General features: G+C 29.5%; 1 protein-coding gene across 1 annotated transcript in view; it reads left to right on the forward strand.

Annotated features, from left to right (window-relative positions):
* Positions 1 to 21,307, forward strand: part of LOC100162115 (sex peptide receptor) — a 229,472-nt gene that overhangs the window by 107,038 nt on the left and 101,127 nt on the right. The window contains exon 3 of the mRNA XM_001944418.5: positions 9,077 to 9,946. Within this exon, the coding sequence (XP_001944453.1) occupies positions 9,492 to 9,946 (455 nt within the window). The 5' untranslated portion in view covers positions 9,077 to 9,491. The remainder of the gene's footprint in view (positions 1 to 9,076; positions 9,947 to 21,307) is intronic.

Genomic DNA, 21,307 nt, shown 5'->3' on the forward strand with positions numbered 1-21,307 from the left:
ATATAAAAATGTTCATCTCATATGGATAATTTCAAGTTATCGACACTGTACATTTTAAATGTGAATGTCATAATGATAGTTTATTTTAAAATAATTGTGAATTTTAAGTTATATTTATTACATTTTGTATTATTTAAAATGTAGGTATGTTGGCAGGTTTGCTATTAAATGGTTTTAAATTTTAATGATGTATTTATTTCTCCATACATTTGGGAGTTTTTAACCTCCTCCCCCATAAAAAAAAAAGGTCATTATTATTATACAAATTTGGCTATATTGGTGCACGATTTATGAAAACAATGTAATAATAATAATTTCTAAGATCTACAAGTCTATTAGTTAAATAAAATTAAAATAAGACATTGTTGAAGATATTGCACATTGCATTTTACCGTGTATCGATGGACTATAAATAAAACAAATATTACTATATTTCACTATTCTGCATGATCGCCCACCACCAACCAGTGCGCGATCATCATATTTTCGTAGCTCTTTATAATATGCGCACACACGCCAGTTTCATCTGTGATCTAGAATCTAAGTGATTGGCATTCTAGTTTCATCTTATAATCAAATCATCGTGAATTTCTGAAAATGGATAAATTGAAAAAAAATGGACAATGGGTAATTTAGTAATAATTTGATTAAAATAAAATAATATTTTGATTAACATGTCAATCTACTATATACCATCTGTGTGTTAGCATCATTATAATAATTTATGTGCATTAACCATTATTTTTTTATTTTTTTAAATAAATGGCATTTATTTATATTTTTTTAGATTGTAGAACATAAAGAGCAAATATAATATTTTTATTGGTTCTAATAAGACTTATTAATTGAATACGGACCTCAGCATAATAATATACCATATATTGTATAATGTATATAATATATATTATACTTTATAATAATATATAATATAATATTATGCTTTCAGTGAAGTATGGAGTTGATTTTTTATTTCTCGAAATTGATCGTAACATTATTTAAATAAAAAAAATATATATAATATGGTTAAAGGACAAATATCGATAAAACGGACAAACTAATATTTTTGTTATTGACTTAATATATATATATTTTTTTTTTTTGAAGTTTGGGAAGTTACATTCGAATATTGGTTGAACAACAGTTATTACTATAATATATTATTGTAAAACAATTACACATCTATGTTGTCGATTGACCGTATAGTACGAATAAATCCAGAATACCTAAACCCTAAATACAAAATTAAATAAAAAGCTGAAGGTAAATTTTATTTTATAGAATTTAAAAAAAAAAAACTAATAATAATAAATAATCAAATATACGTAATAGTATTTTTAATTAATTTAAATAAAAATGTACATTTTTCAGTTGTTTATGAATAACAAATAAATTACATAATAAAAGAAAAACCGTTCCCAGGTAAGAATCATAACTTACTATGCTAATATTATTTACTCCCTAAAAAAAAGTTTAATGTCATATGTATTAACTATAAGAATCATGTAAACCTTACCTGTTCTTTAAAATCGTATTAGTGTTTCATTTGTTGAATGAATTATAGTTATTTTCACATAAGAATTTCCGTCACTACACAAAGTTTAAAATGAATTAATAATACTAATGCGAAAACGATTATAATATATTTAAAGAAAGATTGTGCCGGAAAAAACTATCAAATGAAAATAATTTTACATCACAAAAATAATAAATTGTTTTATGAGTTAGAATGTCATGCTATACAAAATGTAAGTGTTTCCTCCGGACATACATAACGCAGCAGTATACAAAGTATAACGATATACGTAAGAAAAGATTTAATATGTAAGTAAACGCACGTGAAAGTGTTATATTAACTGTTAAAAATCAAATTAACAATTAAGATCGAGTGTAATGATTAGGAGCATACTTATTTTAGTGGCTAGGAGTTATAAGACAAATAAAGTCACGTTTGTACAATAACGCATTGGGCACGATAAGCAAAGAAAAGTTGTTTTTATGGTCGTTGGTTGACCGAACCAATACAATCAAACGGTTTTAAAAATAATAACAAATTTATTGTGGAGATGGTAGTCTCTTTATTTTCAAAACACTATCCGTTTGAAAAGAGTAGGTACGTCGTTTATCATTATAGGTAGCTATATAAACGATGCTATATTATGTATTAAATTCAACCAAAGGTTTGAAATGGCGTATTGAGAAAAGAATAATAAACGGTATTAAATATTTATAAAGTAACGAGTTGTTAGTAGATACTTTAAACCTATAAGTGGTCTTAAATAATTACTATGCTACACAACGATTTTCGAGTCCATTAGTCATTCCTAATTCTTTCGTTTTTCAAGAATGTAGAGATGTATGCCTGGTAAATGTACAGACTTTTTTACCACAACAATTACAAAGCGAATCCTCAAATTAAACGTCTTTACGAGGCCAATGTTTCAAAACATAACTACAGAATGATTGATATTATAAACCATGAAGTTTTAAATAAAGACTATACACATTAGGTTCGTCAATCATGTATTTAAACATCAAAACTGCAAAATCAAGGTGGATAATATATATATATATATATATCCACCTTGTGCAAAATAACAGTGATATCTAGATATAAGACAGTATCAAACAAATTCATTATGTTAAGAGACCGTTCTGTAACCATAACTAATATTGTTATTCAAGTTTTATAAATGCATCCGTGGTTTTCCAAAATACAGTATTTATCAACTATTATAGCAATGAGCTAACAAAAATATGAAAAATCATAAAAATATGTCTACCTACATAAGTCACAACATATCAAGAAATGCACATATATATAATATTATCTCACATAATAATACATTGTATATTTCACAAAAATATATAATACCATACGAGTAAAATATATTTTTATTGTTAATTTTATTATAGTTTTATTTTATTATTTTTACTATAAAATTATGACATTAACTATTATACGATACTTGAAGCTAGAATTTTTATTTATGTTAGTTCTGATTTATCTGATTGGATTGATGTACGATTTTAATTTGCATGAATATTATACGTTGCGATATAATTTATAATGATTAAAACAATCAAAATTGTCTTATTTATGTTATTTATATAAAAATATTATAAAATAATAATTATGTACACATGCATAATAATATTTTGTGTTCATATTTATTATATAAATCAATTTACGATTCGTTGCTTTAAAAAAAAATACTCTAGTAGTAGGAATACGTATATACTTACTACCCAGAAAATAATCAAAATAAATAATATCATATATTATAATAATACTATACTCTTTTTCAAATGAGAACGCACCGGGCGGCGGACGAAAACCGGTCGAAACGCGCGCATGGCCTCCCCACTCCCGACAGTTTCAGCTGTCGTAGGTGGTGCCACCTTGTATAATAATAATTATAATAATAATTTAACATTCTGTATGCCCGGCGGCGTCGAAAGTAGCCGATCATTGGCGACTAATCAGAAATTAATTACTAATTTTGTGGGAGGGGCTTGTGGTTCCGCCTCTGATAACGATGCGCGACCCGGTGCGTTCTCATTTGAAAAAGAGTATAATATGTAAGAAGTGAGTTGTGTGGTTCCTGTGTGTGTACTAATCGCAGCGCAATATCAAATATTACAAAATTTACACTGAATATTAATATGTACCTACGCCGTATTTTTTGCTCAGTAAATTACTTAAAAAAAAAATGTTACATCCCGAAAGAAATGCGAACGTAACGTAATAATAATAGGTATGCTCATAAGCCATTACGAAATTTAATATACATCGCAGACGCATATTTCTTAACTTTATGGCACTTATGGGCATGCGTGTGTTCTATGATATTACAGATTGTTTTTCACATATTTTCCTTTGGCCTTTTCGTAAGTCGTCTTTAGATTATCCACACGAGCTCATCAACACACACGCTACAGCCACGACCGTTTTCCGGTGAAATGACGTGTTCGCCCAGCTGACATTTGCTTCCCCATCATTTCACCAACACGTGAACACAATATGATATATAATAATAATATAATTCCGTAGACACATTCCATAGTATATGCCCGTGGGTTGGATATTAATATAGTTAACGTAATGAATTAAAAATTCGCTGTGGACATTCATCCTTACTGCTCGCAACAAACGGCGTACACAAAAGGACGAGTCTTACCCATCAGCAGAAACGCCAACACTATACACTTCCCCCAATTAATTTTTTTGATCAACTTCGACGTGTTTGTTAATATTCAGTAGGTAATCAAATCGCTTACCCTGAGAATTTTTTTATACACAAAATGTGAATGAATGAATTACCTATATCTTATATTTAAAGAAAAACGAGAAACTGAATAAAAAACAAACTAAAAAAAAAAAAATAACGATAAAAAAAAATTGTAAAAACGCATTATTTTGAAAAATGTTTGTTGTAAATTATGTAAAAAAAACTTTCTAAAGACGTTAATACTTTTCAAGAAAATATAAGCGAAGGCGTGATTGGTGGAATGCATTACTATATAGAAATAATATAGATAATATTATTAGTGTGATTTATATTAAGTTTAATATAATTTGTACATTTTTAAATTCTAACCATTAGGCAACCATGTGTTTAGATATATGAGAGTTATTAACCCCAATTTCCGCACAATGGCGCGCGTGGAGTACCTACTGGGTGATATATCAGGGGTGACATAATTATGTTGTGCTAAAATGATGAAAAAAGAATCACACGTTCAACTTAGGTACATATTATTTTATCATAATATATTAGCATTTCAAATTTTATAAAAAATAATAATAATATTATCCTAATAATTTATTACAACTTACTGTTAGTGAATACACCATAATGTTGTCGTAGTGGAACATTACTCGACGGCAAAATTTATCGGTTTAGTCGGCACGGGATATAGTCACGCGAAATGGCACGCGATAGTCAGTCGGGCCTCTTAACGCGTGACGAGTGACGACGTTCCACCAGGTGATAATTTTTACACAGGTACCCGCAGCGGTGAGAGTTTTCGAGCACGTTCAAATATTTACACATTTATACCTATTATTATTATCAACACAATATTTGCACCAAAACTTACAATTCAACGCTGTATGCCGACGATATAATTTAAATTCAAGCTTAATATAATCATATATTGTTACAGCTATTATATTTTTTACGTTTATAATTATGTTAATTAATATTAGGTATATTTATATTAATAATATATTTATGTTAATTTTAATCAGTTGTAAAGTTTCCCCAATAATTTCGATTTAACTATTTTGGTGACTTCGGTGTACCTAAATACTATTATAACGATGAGTTTCTTATTATGTTTTGAAAAAAATTGTGTAAAGTAGTCATAATAATACTGTAATCGTTGCTAGTTTAAATCAAAGCTCAGCCTGTTAGTGAATAATTTTCACTCATTTTGGACGGTTAAAATAAAAAATAATATCAAGTTAATTTCAAGTTTTGCTTTTGTTTTTTGGCAAGGTCTTATCAGTGTTTTCAACAGAAATAAACACAACTCAAAATTAAAATTAAATAAAAACTATTAACTAGATTTTATATAGTATAATATAATCATGGAATGAATACTTCTTTAATATCAGAAATGTCAATTATACAATTTTAATGCAAACTAAAATCACTATGTCGTCGTCTCAGAATGAAAAGGTTCTAAATCAATTTTTTCGCATATTATTATTAAATATTTTTTATTGTATAATTCAATCCTGAAATCGTATCGATCCGTTGATTATTCAATGAGATACAGAGAATGAAAAGGTTCTAATTCATACGTGAATGATAGGTACGGGCTAACTTAAAAACGTTCTCCTGCACAATTACAAAAATTACGTTAGAACCGTTTCATTCTGAGATCACTATGTGTCTTATACTTAATAGTAGACTAATCCCTACAAATATGCAAAGTTGTCAAAACTAAAAAGTAAACAGTAATTTTATTTTATTATTATTATTTGTTAAGGTTTCAACAACTATGGTTATTACTTGCTAATTATTAGCATCATTTTAGATTATATAATTATATATAGGTTATAACTTATAACTATTACCTGAATCTCTATAGATATTATAACTTATTCAGAGTATAATAAATCAAAAACTGGATTTGTGCTTATAAGCCATAAAAAGTATTGTGTTTCAAATGTCTAGGAAAAAAGTATATATATTACAGTGGGTTATGTCAAATATTATGGTTTCACAGAAGTAGCGAAAACTATATTTCGTGTGTCATACGATTTGTAAAAAAAAATGTTATATTGGTTCGCTCTGAATCTATTAAATACGAATAAGAAAAAATGTACAATAACTCAGTATTGAGTCATTGTTGCCATAAGGGAGGCCGAATAGGTATATTATGCATTGTATTGATATTAAAATAATATTTTATGGTAATTCAGTTAAAATGTGTACGTTTTTATTTTTTTACATTTAAATGTCATGATATAAATTACTTTCCATTTTGATCGAATGCTTATAAATGGTGGTTGAATGATGGTGGCCTGAACAACTAGTTAATTAAATTCGTACCTGTAGTAATAACACAATTACCTACGCTTCATAAATTATAATAATTATAATTAACAGTTTTGGAATAATTATTAATATCATCTCTAAAAGAGAACATAATATACCTACAATACGATATTATGATAACTTTAATCAGAACTGTACGTTTTAGTTGTCTAGCAGTAAACAGTTTTTGAATTTTTCACAATGTTACAAGGTAATTAGTATTTGTTATTTATCTTTGTTGTTTTGTTTTGAAGATATTACAATATTTTAAATGTTTCTTAAGAAATATTGCTTACAAATGTTGTTTAAAACTAATTATTTTTCTCGTTTTTACCTAATTAAATCACGCCTGCAAAATGAAAGGTAATTATTTTGTAACAATGCAATTATGTCTTTTGTTAAAAACGAATAACCCTGAACGATATTACAATATTATCACATAGGTAGGTAACCAACTGTTGAATGAATGTATAGTACCTACTTATCTACATTATTAAAACAATAATCACTCTTTAAACCCATAGTTGAAGCTATCTGGTTTATGTTTTAAAGTCCATCCCTAAAGATACCTACTTACCTGTCATACTATAAATCGTTTTATAATTCGCTATTGATCTCATACTATGAGTTTACTACAGCAAAAAATGACTATATTTAGCAACAATCCTTTGATTCTAGAGCCACATTCCACTTACAATGAAATGTAATAATTATTTAATTGTAATGGGATTACAATGTTTTCTTATTTTAGAATATGTTTTTAGATTTGAAATGTTGATCATAAATAAAAAAAAAATATTTTATTTATTTAATACTTCAATCAAAATAAACTAATTCAATATGTCTAAGACAATACCTACTTAAGTGAACGAGCAATACCTGTACTAAACAACAAAAAAAAATCATTGATATTAATTACCTATAACATAACATATGATTAATTATTGTTTTTACTGTGGGATATGTTGGGATAAAGGATAAGGTTGAGTATGAGCATATTCATGATTTTATGCCTTACCATTCCCACACGATGAAAAAAAGCAATTTTATTTTTAAAAAAAGCGTGCGGCTCATTAATCGCCTCAAATTGAATACTAACGTATAATGTTTACGTCCACATTATAATTTATAAATTTCACAACACCGTCTGACGTCTTGAACAATAACAATATAATATTAATGTGAATTTAATAGTAATCTATTATCGTACATGGAATTATAGTTCCATAATATTATAATATCCACTGAATGTGTACAATATTAAATAATGCACTGCGCCGGAAACAATATTATTCAATGTGCACTGCTAAGTATAATTCTGTATATGTACCTACCTGATATTTTTACAATATTGTACTCTACAGAATGTAAGTGCAACACAACTTTTTTGTAAGGTCGGCAAGTTAAAATTGATTTTGATCTAATTTATGCTTGGTTTTGTGTAAACGCATTTAACAGATATAATATTATATATTGTACAGATAATGTTTCAATTGAATAAATCGAATGGATTTAATGCTAAATGTAATGATTGTAATCACATTTAATAACTATCAAAGAAGTATTTTAAAAGATAAAAGTTATTCAAAACATGGTAAAATATTGTGTTTGGTAAAAAATAAAAATGTTTTCCTTGGGATATACAAATTACTTCTACTACTTGATCTGTATATTATTATGCTCGCAGGTTTATGTTACAATAGGTAGTTCAAATAGTGACATGACCTAAATATGCAATGAACCGCTTACAATAAAACATGATATAGTCTGGTTGTAAAGTAAAAAAGAAACTGACACCTAGTCAAAAATGTATATTATTTAAATATAGGTTATAACTTATAATAGAGAAAAAAAATTATATAGAATTTTGGACTAAGAAATTGTTAATATTGAAAAATATTAAACGTGTATTATAGAATGAGTTGGTTTAGGTCGTAATCACTGCAAAAATATAAATCGTTGAGTCAATTGGTAAAGTTAGTATAGTGGTATAGGTAGTAAAATATCGATTAAAACTTGTATAGTGTATACGCATTAACACGAAACATTATACTATAGGTAGGTCGTATAGTAGCTTTACATTTAAACAAGGTTCCCCGTTTGACCACGTCATCTGGAATACAATATACAACGGCAGTTGAAAGAGTATATAATACTGTACTAATAATTACAGTATGGATAACTTTGGAACACATAAACACGGTTATAGAAATCGGCAGTTTGTGGTTTTCAACGTTGAGGTGTACCTACTAACTTTGTGCCTTCGGGTCTTGTACGATATCGTGTGGTGAAAACTACTTGTAACAACGGCACTGACGGGATCTAATTATACAGGTAGTACCTAAAACAAATTAAAACGATTTGGGAAAGTCCTCCATCCACCATTCACTTTGGCATAACCCGGCCCTGTAAGCAAATCTCGAGACCGAGACCAACGCGAAAATGTGATTTACTATTCGCGGTCATCCTCAATAACATCACAATATTATTGTTTATTTATATGATCTCGTTTTTTTTTTATTTTTCAGGTCTAGCCGACTGAATCAATCGCACATGAACACGAACCGACACTAACTCGACTTTCGCGACTCCACCCACACACCCACACGCCGGACGTGGTTTTTTTCGAACCGCACTCCTCGGAGGAGATCGCGCGAACTCGAACGCCGTCGTCGCTGCCGCCGACGCGCCAACACCGCTGCGGGACTCGACATCGTCGTCACCTGCACACTCGCCACCAGCACTTCCTCAACCGACGGCGTTGGGTTACCGCCACGACAACTGGAACCGCGGTATATACCGCGATGACGACGACGACCACCACAACCATAACGACCATCCGGTCGTAGAGGAGCAGGCGAGGTATCTGAAGGAAGTGGTGCGCGGGGGATCGGAAGCAGGAGAACAGTCAAATAAGTCATCGGCGGGGGCACGAACGATCCGATGAACGAGGAAAACTATACGGCCGTGGTGCCCACGTACTTGACGGGCCTGTTCGACTTCAACGGAACGGTGGAGGGCGGCAACGAGACCGACGGCGGTGGCTATCTGAACGTGACCACCGAGATGCCTGTCCAGTACGCCAGGCCCATGTACGGGTTCGTCATGCCGTTCCTGTTGCTGGTGACCATCGTGGCCAATACTCTGATCGTGGTCGTGCTGTCCAAGCGGCACATGCGAACGCCCACCAACGTGGTGCTCATGTCCATGGCCCTGTCGGACATGTTCACGCTGCTGTTCCCGGCCCCGTGGCTGTTCTATATGTACACGCTTGGCAACCATTACAAGCCACTGTCGCCTGTCGAGTCGTGCTACGCGTGGTACGCCATGAACGAGGTCATACCAACGCTGTTCCACACCGCGTCCATCTGGCTCACGCTCGCCCTGGCCGTCCAGAGGTAAGTGCGACACTATTCATTGCAATGTAGATACCCGCGCATTGTTGTTGTTGTTGTTGTCGTCGTCGTTATCATTGTTGTTGTTCAGCTTGTTCCACCGTGCTCGCCGTGACACGTGACTTCTGCAGCCACGCTTCAGTTCAATATTGCTTAGGACCAAAATACAAGTGCGTTGTCTCACAGAATAATAATATATATAATATATTTCGAATATATTCGGCTCACTGTATTCCTTGGGTATGAAATATTGGACTCTAAAAGTTGAAACCGTATTCGTAATCTGATAGAATGTTGGCAATGTGTATCCCTCTTTGTTACGAAATTATAAAAACGGAAACAATCCATTGACCACAGACGACGGCCGTATTAATTTATTCAAAGTTTTTCACATACGGTATTGTCGGTTTCAGTATTTTATAAGTAAAATTGTAGTATGAATTAAATATTATAATATTTTTATTTGACATTTTTCAAATAATTTAAATTGTCGATATGAAATATTTGATTAATAACGTATACTACGCATCTCGCGGATACCGTTTTCAATGCCACAGTCATCAGATTTTGCCAAATTACTCAGTGTCTAAGATCCAAATTGTGTACATAGAAATTGTATTACGCGAGAATGTGATTATCAATAGGAAGATTTATTAGGGGGTAACTTTTACACAGAAACTTACGAGCCGGGAAAATTACATTGGAATTTAAAAACAGGTAATATCATACACAGCAAATTATAAACCAGGAAAGCATTACACACAAAAATGTTATGTTATATGTTATAATAATAATATGTTATCGAACTTTTAAAGCAAATTTTTAGCCAAGTAAAAAAATGTATTGTTTTAGTTCTAAATTATTTAAGCTTGAAATGGTTTTTATTCAGGGACATTTTTTGAGATATTATTTACAATATGCAATTTCGTGCAATTTGGTATAATAACTTTACGCAGGTACATTCATCTTTATTGCTTTTAAATTCTGAGCAAAGGGTGTTTTTTTATCAAAGAGATTATTTTTAAATGGTTCTGTAAACATTTTCTTACATAAAAAAAATGGTCTATATCAGTAGTGGAAGGATACCAAATAGCGATTGGTGGGATTTTATAGAGGTCAGTTTTTATATTAAGTTAATTTATAAAACAACGAAATCACAGAAATTAATGTCTATTCGATTATTTCGTCATAATTCAGTTGTACAAGAACGTTATGGTGCGGTTCTTCAATAATCTCATTGTATAATATGACATCTTATAAATATCTTATTTAAGACTTCAATCTATTTTTTTTAAATCTAAGAAACATCATTATTATAAAAATAATACAACTGAATATAATGTTAAAAAAAACAAATACCTATTAATTACCTGATCAAGATTTCTGGTGATCGATTCCTTATTTTTATGCTCCTTTTGATTTCTGCCTTCCTTAATAATTAAAAAATGTATAAAATCATTAAAATATTCGTTATCAGATTATCACCGTAGAATTTAGAACTTCATTACTCATCATTAGTTTCCTTATTTAGAAACATTTATCGACTGATCGTCCGTCTTATCAGCTCTTTTAAATAGATGAAAAACTTTCAGTCGTAAATATTTAAACGAATCACCCTCAGTCGTATTAAGAACGAGAACGAGAACAAAACTATAATGAATATGCCTAAAAATCAATCAATTTTTTTTTTAAGTGTGTATACATTCTTGGTGGACGGTGACCAGATTTTAGTGTTATTATATTATAATATAGTTTATAACACGAGTCCATATTATTCGCCTTTTCAATAATGTATTTGTATAATATTGTTGTACTTACATGCAGACTGCATAGCGGGCCTTATAGTGATTATCCATTATTAAAATGAGGGATACCGAGGAAAACGACTTGACCCGCTCTGTACATTAAACTATAATCTCGTACATAGTATATTTGTATATTATTATTATGCATCTTCCCCCACCGTTCGGCAGAGATCGTGGGCACTAGAGACCACGTATAAGATAATAATATTATAGTACTCGATAGAATATTATTGTCCGGTCCGGGTTGCGGGTTCATCGAGTAAGTCTGGAGGATTATTATAGCTGCAAATTAACATATCATGTTTAGAAATAATATTACAGTATTCGATCGACGAGTAAAACCTACTGCTGTGAACGGATGCAAAAATCCGTTTCAGAAGTATATGTAAATGTTTTAGAAACGATTTTACCACGATACCGTCAAACGTCTATCTTTAACGGACACCTCCCCGAAACGCGATAGTGGGTAGGTACTCTTATAAGCGTTACGAATATTATATTTCACTCCCCTGTAGAAATACATGGAAAAGGCGTAGCAAAGGTAACGTTTTACGACACCGTAGAATACATTTTTCGAAGTTTGCATTTTATTACTATTGATAATGTTCATAAAGAATATATATATAGGTACCTATACAGTATAATATACCCCCAACGTGCCCTTGTGAACTTGTTTTTTATGAAAAAAAGTTTTATTGTGCAGTGTATTGACGCCAAAAGTAGACCCACATAAAATTAAAACGTTATTGATTTTCTTTATTTTTTCACCAATGATTTTCAGAATTTGCACATTTCCTTAAATATTGAAACTCATTTACATTTTTTGCAATGCAAATTTTTTCTTTTACAAACAGGTGCCTTTAGCGTGCCCAGTGAAATATAGTTCTGACTGCTACGACCCTCACTCCCATAATTTTCACAAATGATTAATTCTTCAATTTCAATATATACATATATACCTACTTGAAACTTCTAATACAAGTAGGCATTGCTCAAGTGACAACACTGTTAAAAGCTATTTTATTAATGTATTCTTTTAAATTAAAGTAAATCCAATATATTTGTTGTCATCCCACTCGTGACTTAACTATTTTACTGTATATAAATTCTACTGCAATTGCACTCAATGCATATTATGCATATTATATGCACAAAATATGAATATATTTTACGAAGCTTAATTTACATAATAATATATTTCAATTGTTTTTATATGCATTCTTGTATTTTAATTTCATACCCCACATTTAGATTTGAGTTGTTAATGTGTTGTACATCATAATTGATTCTAAATATTACTTATATTTTGTTTCTGCCCACAAATGGATCGTTGGTGTTCCAAGTAACAATTTATTTTTTTATTTTCAAACAGTATTTTTTTGTCATAAAAAATATTCGGTTTACCAGAAAAAAATTATTGAGTTACAAATCAAATCACCTTCGATTTATGGCCTACTATACGGCCTCTTTAATACGGTTAGAGAAATTGTATTATTCCACACTTTTGTTGGTTACAATACTAAAGTCTATGATACTTTGATGTAAACCTATAAAAATTAGAAATACTTGAATGTTTGAACCGTAGATAATGCCCATGTAAAATTATAAAATATTTGAAAAATTTTATAAAAATAACTTTTCCAAAATAAGTATACGATTGGTACGGTAGTATAATATTATTACGGTGGACCATCGCTGGAAGTTTATTAATAGATTTTACGGGTATGGTTTTAATAATAAAAACAAATATAATATCAAATAAATTCGCCCATACCCTTCAAAATAACAATGAAATTAAATATCGGAGAGATAACACTATCTATCTGCGATGTAGTGTCTATAATATTATCAATGGACTATTATAATTTTAAGTAAAAGTTCAGTATAACACTGAGAAGATTCAAACATTTCGTAAAAATTCCAAACTCACGAATAAAACCAAATTTGAATTTGGTCATAATATGTAAGTCTTAAAGTATTCGTACCTACCCTCGCAAAAAAATAATAATCGATTCACACGGGTATAAGGCTTTTTAAATTTAAAACACCCACGTAATATACCCTTCCGACTTTGTTACATTAGTTGTACGTGAAAAGTGTTTGCCCTAGATAAAGAATATTTTTATTTAAAGTTGTGCCTAATAGAAGTTATTTTTTAAATATGGAAAAAACAATTTATAGCTAATTCGCTAATTATGTTATCCCGTTGAATTTTAGATTATTATTTGCTTTTACAATACAATTTAAAACTAGATTAGAGAAAATATTTTAAGATCAATTAAAATTAGCATATTTATTTTATTTTTATTTTAATTAATATATTTCAAAGTGGAAAATACACGGTAATTGCATTTAGTAGCCAACTTACTCCCCCAGTTTACTATATTTTAGCATCCTCTTTAAAATAACGTTTTTTTTTTTTACTTCTATACCTACACTTAACGTTAAAACTAATATAATATATGCAAGTACCTATGAATGTATTTATTTCGTTAGTAATATTTAAACTGCATAATTTACATAATTCGTGAAAATAATAAAACTGTCTTACATTTTACCTTAACGATGATGGCAAGAAATTCAATTTAAAAATGTTTACCTACTTATAGTATTTCAAGAAAATAAATTTTGCTTGGAATTCGTCCGTATATGAATATTACTTTTCATTTTATATAAAAATATTATGTTCAAAGTTATCATGGTTGAAAATTATTTACTTACATGTTTTCAATCAATTTTGAAAAAGCCGTTACATTTTTGTAAAATGATTGGTTGGAAAATATATATATAGCGTATCAAATATCTACACACGTGTTTTTGACTATCAATCTACAATATTATTATATTTACTAAAATTGTATTTCATATACTTCTATTCAATATAAAATATGCTGAGAATAAAATTTTAGATACTTGTTCATTTAGTAGGTACTTTAAAACACTTATCTTATTTACAAGATTAATTACATTTAATTATTCATTTTTCAATTTTAAATAAAGCTGTGTAAATATAAATTTTTATATATTATATAATAAGTATTTTTAAACTTTTTACGACATCAACTTATACCAATCATTTTTATTGTTATTTCCTTCTCATTTGTATATATATATATAATTTGCTTTTGTTAAATTATTTGTTTTTAAATTAATATAGTACCTGTCAAGTTTGTTTAAATTGTGTTTCATTAAAGGGAACCGTTGTTAAGTTTCACAAAATCACTATTACTATACATTATATCGATTATTGAAACCTAAATATTTTTAATCGTTTTAATAATTACAAAATATGTATGAGTCCAGAGTCACACAACAAGCTCAACAATCTTTCATGATCTTTCATCTTTCGAATTCATTATCCAATCTATAACAATATAGGTATTACCTAAATTCCAAACAGTAGATATTCACAGTGCTCCCCTTAGCCTTCACATTTGATAGGAGACCATTATTCATAAAGTTTAAAAAATGCCATAATATATTATTACGTTTATATTATATTTTGTTTCATTATTTTTTTTTTAATTTAAATATTCTAAATTTTAAAGTACCTAATAATATTTTCAAAAGGAGATCCATTTATTATATGTTTATAATTAAACAATAAATAATTATTTGCGCTCATATATTAATTATTAATACGGAATTATTTTTTTAAGTTATCTATAAGCCAAATTATTATTCATTTTTTCCTACGATAATTATTAAAATTATTTATTATACAGTCAACTCGCGATATAACGAATTTCAAGGGACCGAGAAAAAAATTCGTTATATCGAAAGTTCGTTACATCGAAATTATATTATACCGCGATATTTTCAAGGGACCGGTAGTTTTATTCGTTATATCAAGATTTTCGTTATATCGATATTCGTCATATCGCGAGTTGACTGTAATTTTAAATTTAAATAGAAATTGAAAATACCTAAATAACCTACAAAATTACAAAATTGTTTCTATATATTTTATTTTTAATCAATGATATTTATGTCTTTTTAACAATACATCGTTTATTGAGTAAGTTTGGAAAGATCTTGTTTATATTTTAATCTGATTAGTAATTTACCAAATTGTTGAATTACCTGTTTAATAGTTTCAATTGAATCCTGTTCTCTAATAATTTGTAAAATTTCAGTTTATCAAAGTTACATTAGCTGCCTATATTTGTTAGTACCTACCTAAATCAAATTTTCAAATTTCTCTTTGCTTATAATATTCTCTGGAGATTTTATGATGAATAATCAAGGGTAAAAATTATTTCAACTTTAATTGTCAACAAAAATCGTTTGGAAATTAGTATGTACCTACATTTCTTCGGTAGTTATTCTGGGATATTTTACTGGCACATGCATGGCATAGCAGATTGTCGTTTACAGGTTTCAATAGTGTGCTGTTAGTTTTTGAAACTAGAGTGAATTGACCTATTATAAAACTTTTAGGTAAGAATATAATCTGTGCTTGAGCGTTGCCGATTTTTCAAAATTTTCATTTTCAAGCAAAGATATGAGTATGTGATATATTCAAAAAATAAATATGCTCATAATTCGGTTGAAAATTAAAATATCGAATAAAAGTCAACGCTTAAACACAGATAATATTATTATATAAAAGTTTTATAATAGGTCAAATAACTCTAATATCAAAACCAACAGCACACTATTGAAACTAGTGAACAAAAAAATTGCTATGTCGTACGTGTGTTAGACCGGACAACGTATGCATGGGTAGCTTCGTCTTAAAAGCAAATCAAACGGAACGAATAAATATATATTTTAGACAAAAAATAAAAAATAATAGTAATAATAATAAACTATTAAGAGTAATATCTAGACTACGGATACAAATGTAGTAACAGTGCACTTATACTACCAACACGTTATTATAAATATATGACGTATACCCATGTAGAGAAGCTATATACGAAAGAATGTGTTCCCGTCAATATACGGGACTATCTGGTGTATACAGACTTACAGTCGTATAGTTATTATATTTTTTAACCACTAACCGGAAGTAAAGGACTCCTAGCGAACTCGACAAAGTTCATGTTTATTAATATACTTTAACATCTGATGCGAGTATGCGACCGGCTAAAATGATAAGGCCACAATAAATGTTGCGTAACATATTATCGTGAACTAGTATTTTATTATACCAAAATGTTTGTATTCCGGGTCGGTGACCATTTTGGGGGCATACTGACTAATCCATTTTGAACAAGTGTTGAAGTTTGAAATTGTGAAAAATATAAAATAGGTACCTAATTTTAAAATAGGTATTGAGTTGGTATTTTATTAAATTAGGTTTTGTATTATACCACGCCAGCAACCTCGTGCGTTGCCGTAACATTTAGGTACCTACTTAACAATGTTGTCGAGTAGGTCCATTATTAAAGTGGAATTTTAACGGATTAGAAAACTAACATAATTGTATTTTGTTGATATATTGCCTACAAGTATAGTAGTACCTATACGCATAGTATCACCCTCAAGTATTTTTTTTTATATCGAACTCTACCCAGAGTCATATTTTGAGTGGACAATTGTCATATAGTTTTTTAAAAGTATAATATCAAACGCCCAGCAGATCTTCGAGCATCGACTAACTACATAGGTGCAAATATATGAGTGGGGTTTTAGGGGCTAATCCCCTAAATTTTTCTTAATTTTTTTTTAATCATAGACGATATTATTAAAGTATAGGATTTCAGCTCCCCCCTCTAAATGTCAAACATTATTTGTGCCTATGCCTAACTACTATTTCTATATGTTGTATAATATTATTACCGGTCATCACGACGACATCGACAAAAACAACATCTTGCATTATGTCAAATAAATATGGACAAATATTTCAAGCCAAACAATGGTGACATTACATTTTTGGTCCTTGTGTTCGTTCGACCGTGTTATGTGAAAATAATATTCTAGTTTTAATATTTTATAAAATAATAATCGTGCGCACATTGGCATTGCATTCATATTCCATAACGTCACATGCACTCACATCGATAAAAGTCGTTAATAATTTATGAATGAAACCTTTTTTAGACAATTATTCAATAGCAAACTCCCCTTCGTTTAAACTAAATTTTCATCGGTCAAAATATCCAATGTAGGTACTATCTTATTTTATTGACGTCCTTGTTATTTCATATTTTGCTTAGTGGATAGCTAAAAATAGATGTACATTGTACATGTGGACCATAAATGTATTTATAGTCACTGAACAAAATTATTTTGTTACCCACTTAGGACGTTTAAGTGGGCAGTTTACAGTCATAAGCAATATTATTATAACATAAAACATGACTGAATTATTTTAATTTGTGAATCTTTTAAGAGATTTATAATAAATATTTTACTTTGTTTAGAGAGTTTAATACATTTGATTTATCTATATTCTATATTATGTATAGTTAGTTAGGTAATTGATTAGTTTATTTTTAAATGATTAATATTCTTTGTTAAATTAATTAAATTTTTTATTTTGTTGTCATTGTAACTGTTAACCACATAAATATTAGTATTTGGTTGTACCGTAAACGATTATTTGTTCAACAAAAAAAGAATGTTGCCTATTGGTTTTTAATCAGTGTATTTGTGTTTATAATAATTCATACTCGGTTAGTAAAATGTGCTTCAATGTGTTACATGAGTGTAATAAATCAATTATTCAAGGATTTTATTTTAGTGATACTCAAGTAAGATGAAATTGTAAAACATTCATTATTTTCACCCAAGTACAAAATATACTAAATTTCCTATAAAATATTTATGAGTGCGCATAATTTTCCGTACTACTTGATGTAATTTAAAAACGTATTATGACTGTGACTTAAAATTTTCAAAACTTTAACTTTTATTGATACCGTTTGTAAAACTAAACTCTACCTCGTAATATATACTTAAAATTGAAATGATTCATATCGCTTTCAGAAATATTCAGAATACACAAAATCATCTACTTATGACACTTTTTGTGTCGTTTAGTTGAACAACTTTTATTGTGTCTTTTGTGCTTTGTGTTAGTGGTTTATTTTTATCATACTAAATTTAATGGTACTTTATACCTAAGTAGTTATTTAACTTTTCTCACTTAATATTTATAAAATAAAAATAACTTAATTGCTTATTGAACAATTAAAATAAATAACAACTTTTAATATGTGATAATAATAAATAAACTGCTATCTTACAGTTATTACTTGTTATACACTCCTGTGAGAGGCGTGACCTTTCAATATTTTATAAAATGTATAGTTTTTGCTATAGTTAATGTATACCAGCTATAATATAACTAACTATAACTTACTGTAAATAATAAAATGATAATTGCTCAATTCAAATAAAATCACTTATTGTTGTTGGTCTTACAGGTAGCGTAGAAAAATAAAAATTACGTTTCTTGTATTTCTTTTTAAATTAATATGTTATTGCCATTAATTAGGTCAAATCACTTAATACAATAACCATAAAACGAGCGATAGAAAAATAAATGTACAGATTTACAGAGTTTGATATATCTGTGGTAACAACAAATTCCACGCGAAGTAGCCGACATAGGCGTGCCTTGAGATAATGCCTTATATTTTACCGTTCGGCAAGCGGTATTTGTGGTCGTGGTGAACAAATACCCTAAGTCACCACAATAACGAATGCAATTCGAGTCGCAGGACATCCGACGTTTTCCGCTGCGGTAGGGCGTTGAATATAGTAACCTCGTGTGGATACGTCTGAATAAATTATTCAAACGACGTGTGTGGAATGGACGAAAATATACAAATGTCTACACATAGCTACCATGATCTGTGACCGTTCCCCGACTCTTGCAGAGTTCTAAATTAATAGCGAGACGTATAAAATGCGCAGTGAAAATGTATAAGTAGGTATAGGTACTCCGTGGCCAAGGAAGATGTTTTCTACCTGGAAAACCGCTCGCAAATCATATCTACGAATTACTTTTCCGTCGGGTTCGCGAAAACCGTGCATAATTTATACGTCTCACATAATCCCATAAAAACTATATGAGCTGCAGTTGTCCACAGCTGCCATTGCGAGCGCACACCCCGGTTGTTACGAAATGTTGTTATCATTATAGAGGAACAATCGTCGTAAATTAAAATGTATAAAATATGAAGCCGTGAGTACCTATAATATATTATAACGAGTGAAATTGGAGTTTGCTCACATCACAAATCGAAACCCCGTAGGATAATAATCAATGGGTACTCTTGGGGGCGCCGGGAATCGGTGGCCATAACATAAATTTGAATAGGTATCTATAATAATAAAATAATAAATTTATTATGAATTACTTCACTGGGTACCTATTGAATTATCTATTACCTATTTGCAGTTATACGCTTTTACCATAATCACACTGTTTAAGCTTCCTAGTGCTTCTTCATTGATATACTAGGTACGATTACTCATTTTTGTATAAAGTATAAAAATACTTAATTCGAAAGTTATATAGGACTTTTAAGAGGATGACAGCGTAGTATTTGTTATCTTTCTCTGACCCTCGCGTGACATAGACAATTTTACGTTGACGCAATAATGATTATAACCATATTAATTTCTCAAATTCGAGTGAAATTACCTCCTATAAAATTTAAAGTTAAAAATGTTATCTTGGGCATATCCACAGATATATAAAAATACTAGATAACTGACTGCTATAGTCCATACGTATAAAATATTGTCTCCAACAAAATGGCCGCCAATCGCTATCTAAGAGGTGAGTGTTTACAAATTAAACTGATACAGTATGCGATAAGACACTACTTTGTATATATCATGATTAAATATATACATACAACAACATGTAACATTGTTACTTATCAATACAATACAACATAAATATTCACCTCTTAGATAACGATGGTAGCCATTTTATTGGAGACAATAATAATACCGAAGTCGGCTATCTAGTATTTTTATATATCTGTGGGCATATCATAGGCGTTTTATTATATTTTAATTTTAAAGCGAGTTATGAGTATTAATTATGTTAATTAAGTATTAATCACGGACGTACATACGTATGTACGTCCGTGGTATTAAACAATGAAGTTATGAGTTAAAATCGTAAATTGTACATTGCAAATTTTACATCTTAAAAAAACTCATAAGTAACTCGCTTTACAATTAAAATATAATAAAACGCCAATGAGATGATTTAGATAATATTTTTAACTTTAAATTTTATAAGAGGTCATTTCACTCGAATTTGAGAAATTAATATAGTTATAATCATTATTGTGAACGTAAAATGTTCTATGTCGCGCGTGGGTCAGAGAGAGATAATAAATACTACACTGATATCCTCTTAATATAGGACGCCATACTCACACGTGGTCTTATTAATGCATAACATAGCAAATTATCTTACGATCAGAATAACTCATATTAATATGTACTTTTTGTTATTAGTGTTAATCGACATATTATAAAATTCAAAGGTATTAATAATAATTATGAGCAGTAATTTATGATGGCTCTATATACATTATTCTTACATCGCGCATGCATAATATGTAACATATAAATATAA

Source organism: Acyrthosiphon pisum, chromosome X (genome assembly GCF_005508785.2).
Source record: "Acyrthosiphon pisum isolate AL4f chromosome X, pea_aphid_22Mar2018_4r6ur, whole genome shotgun sequence".
Lineage (NCBI taxonomy): Eukaryota > Metazoa > Arthropoda > Insecta > Hemiptera > Aphididae > Acyrthosiphon > Acyrthosiphon pisum.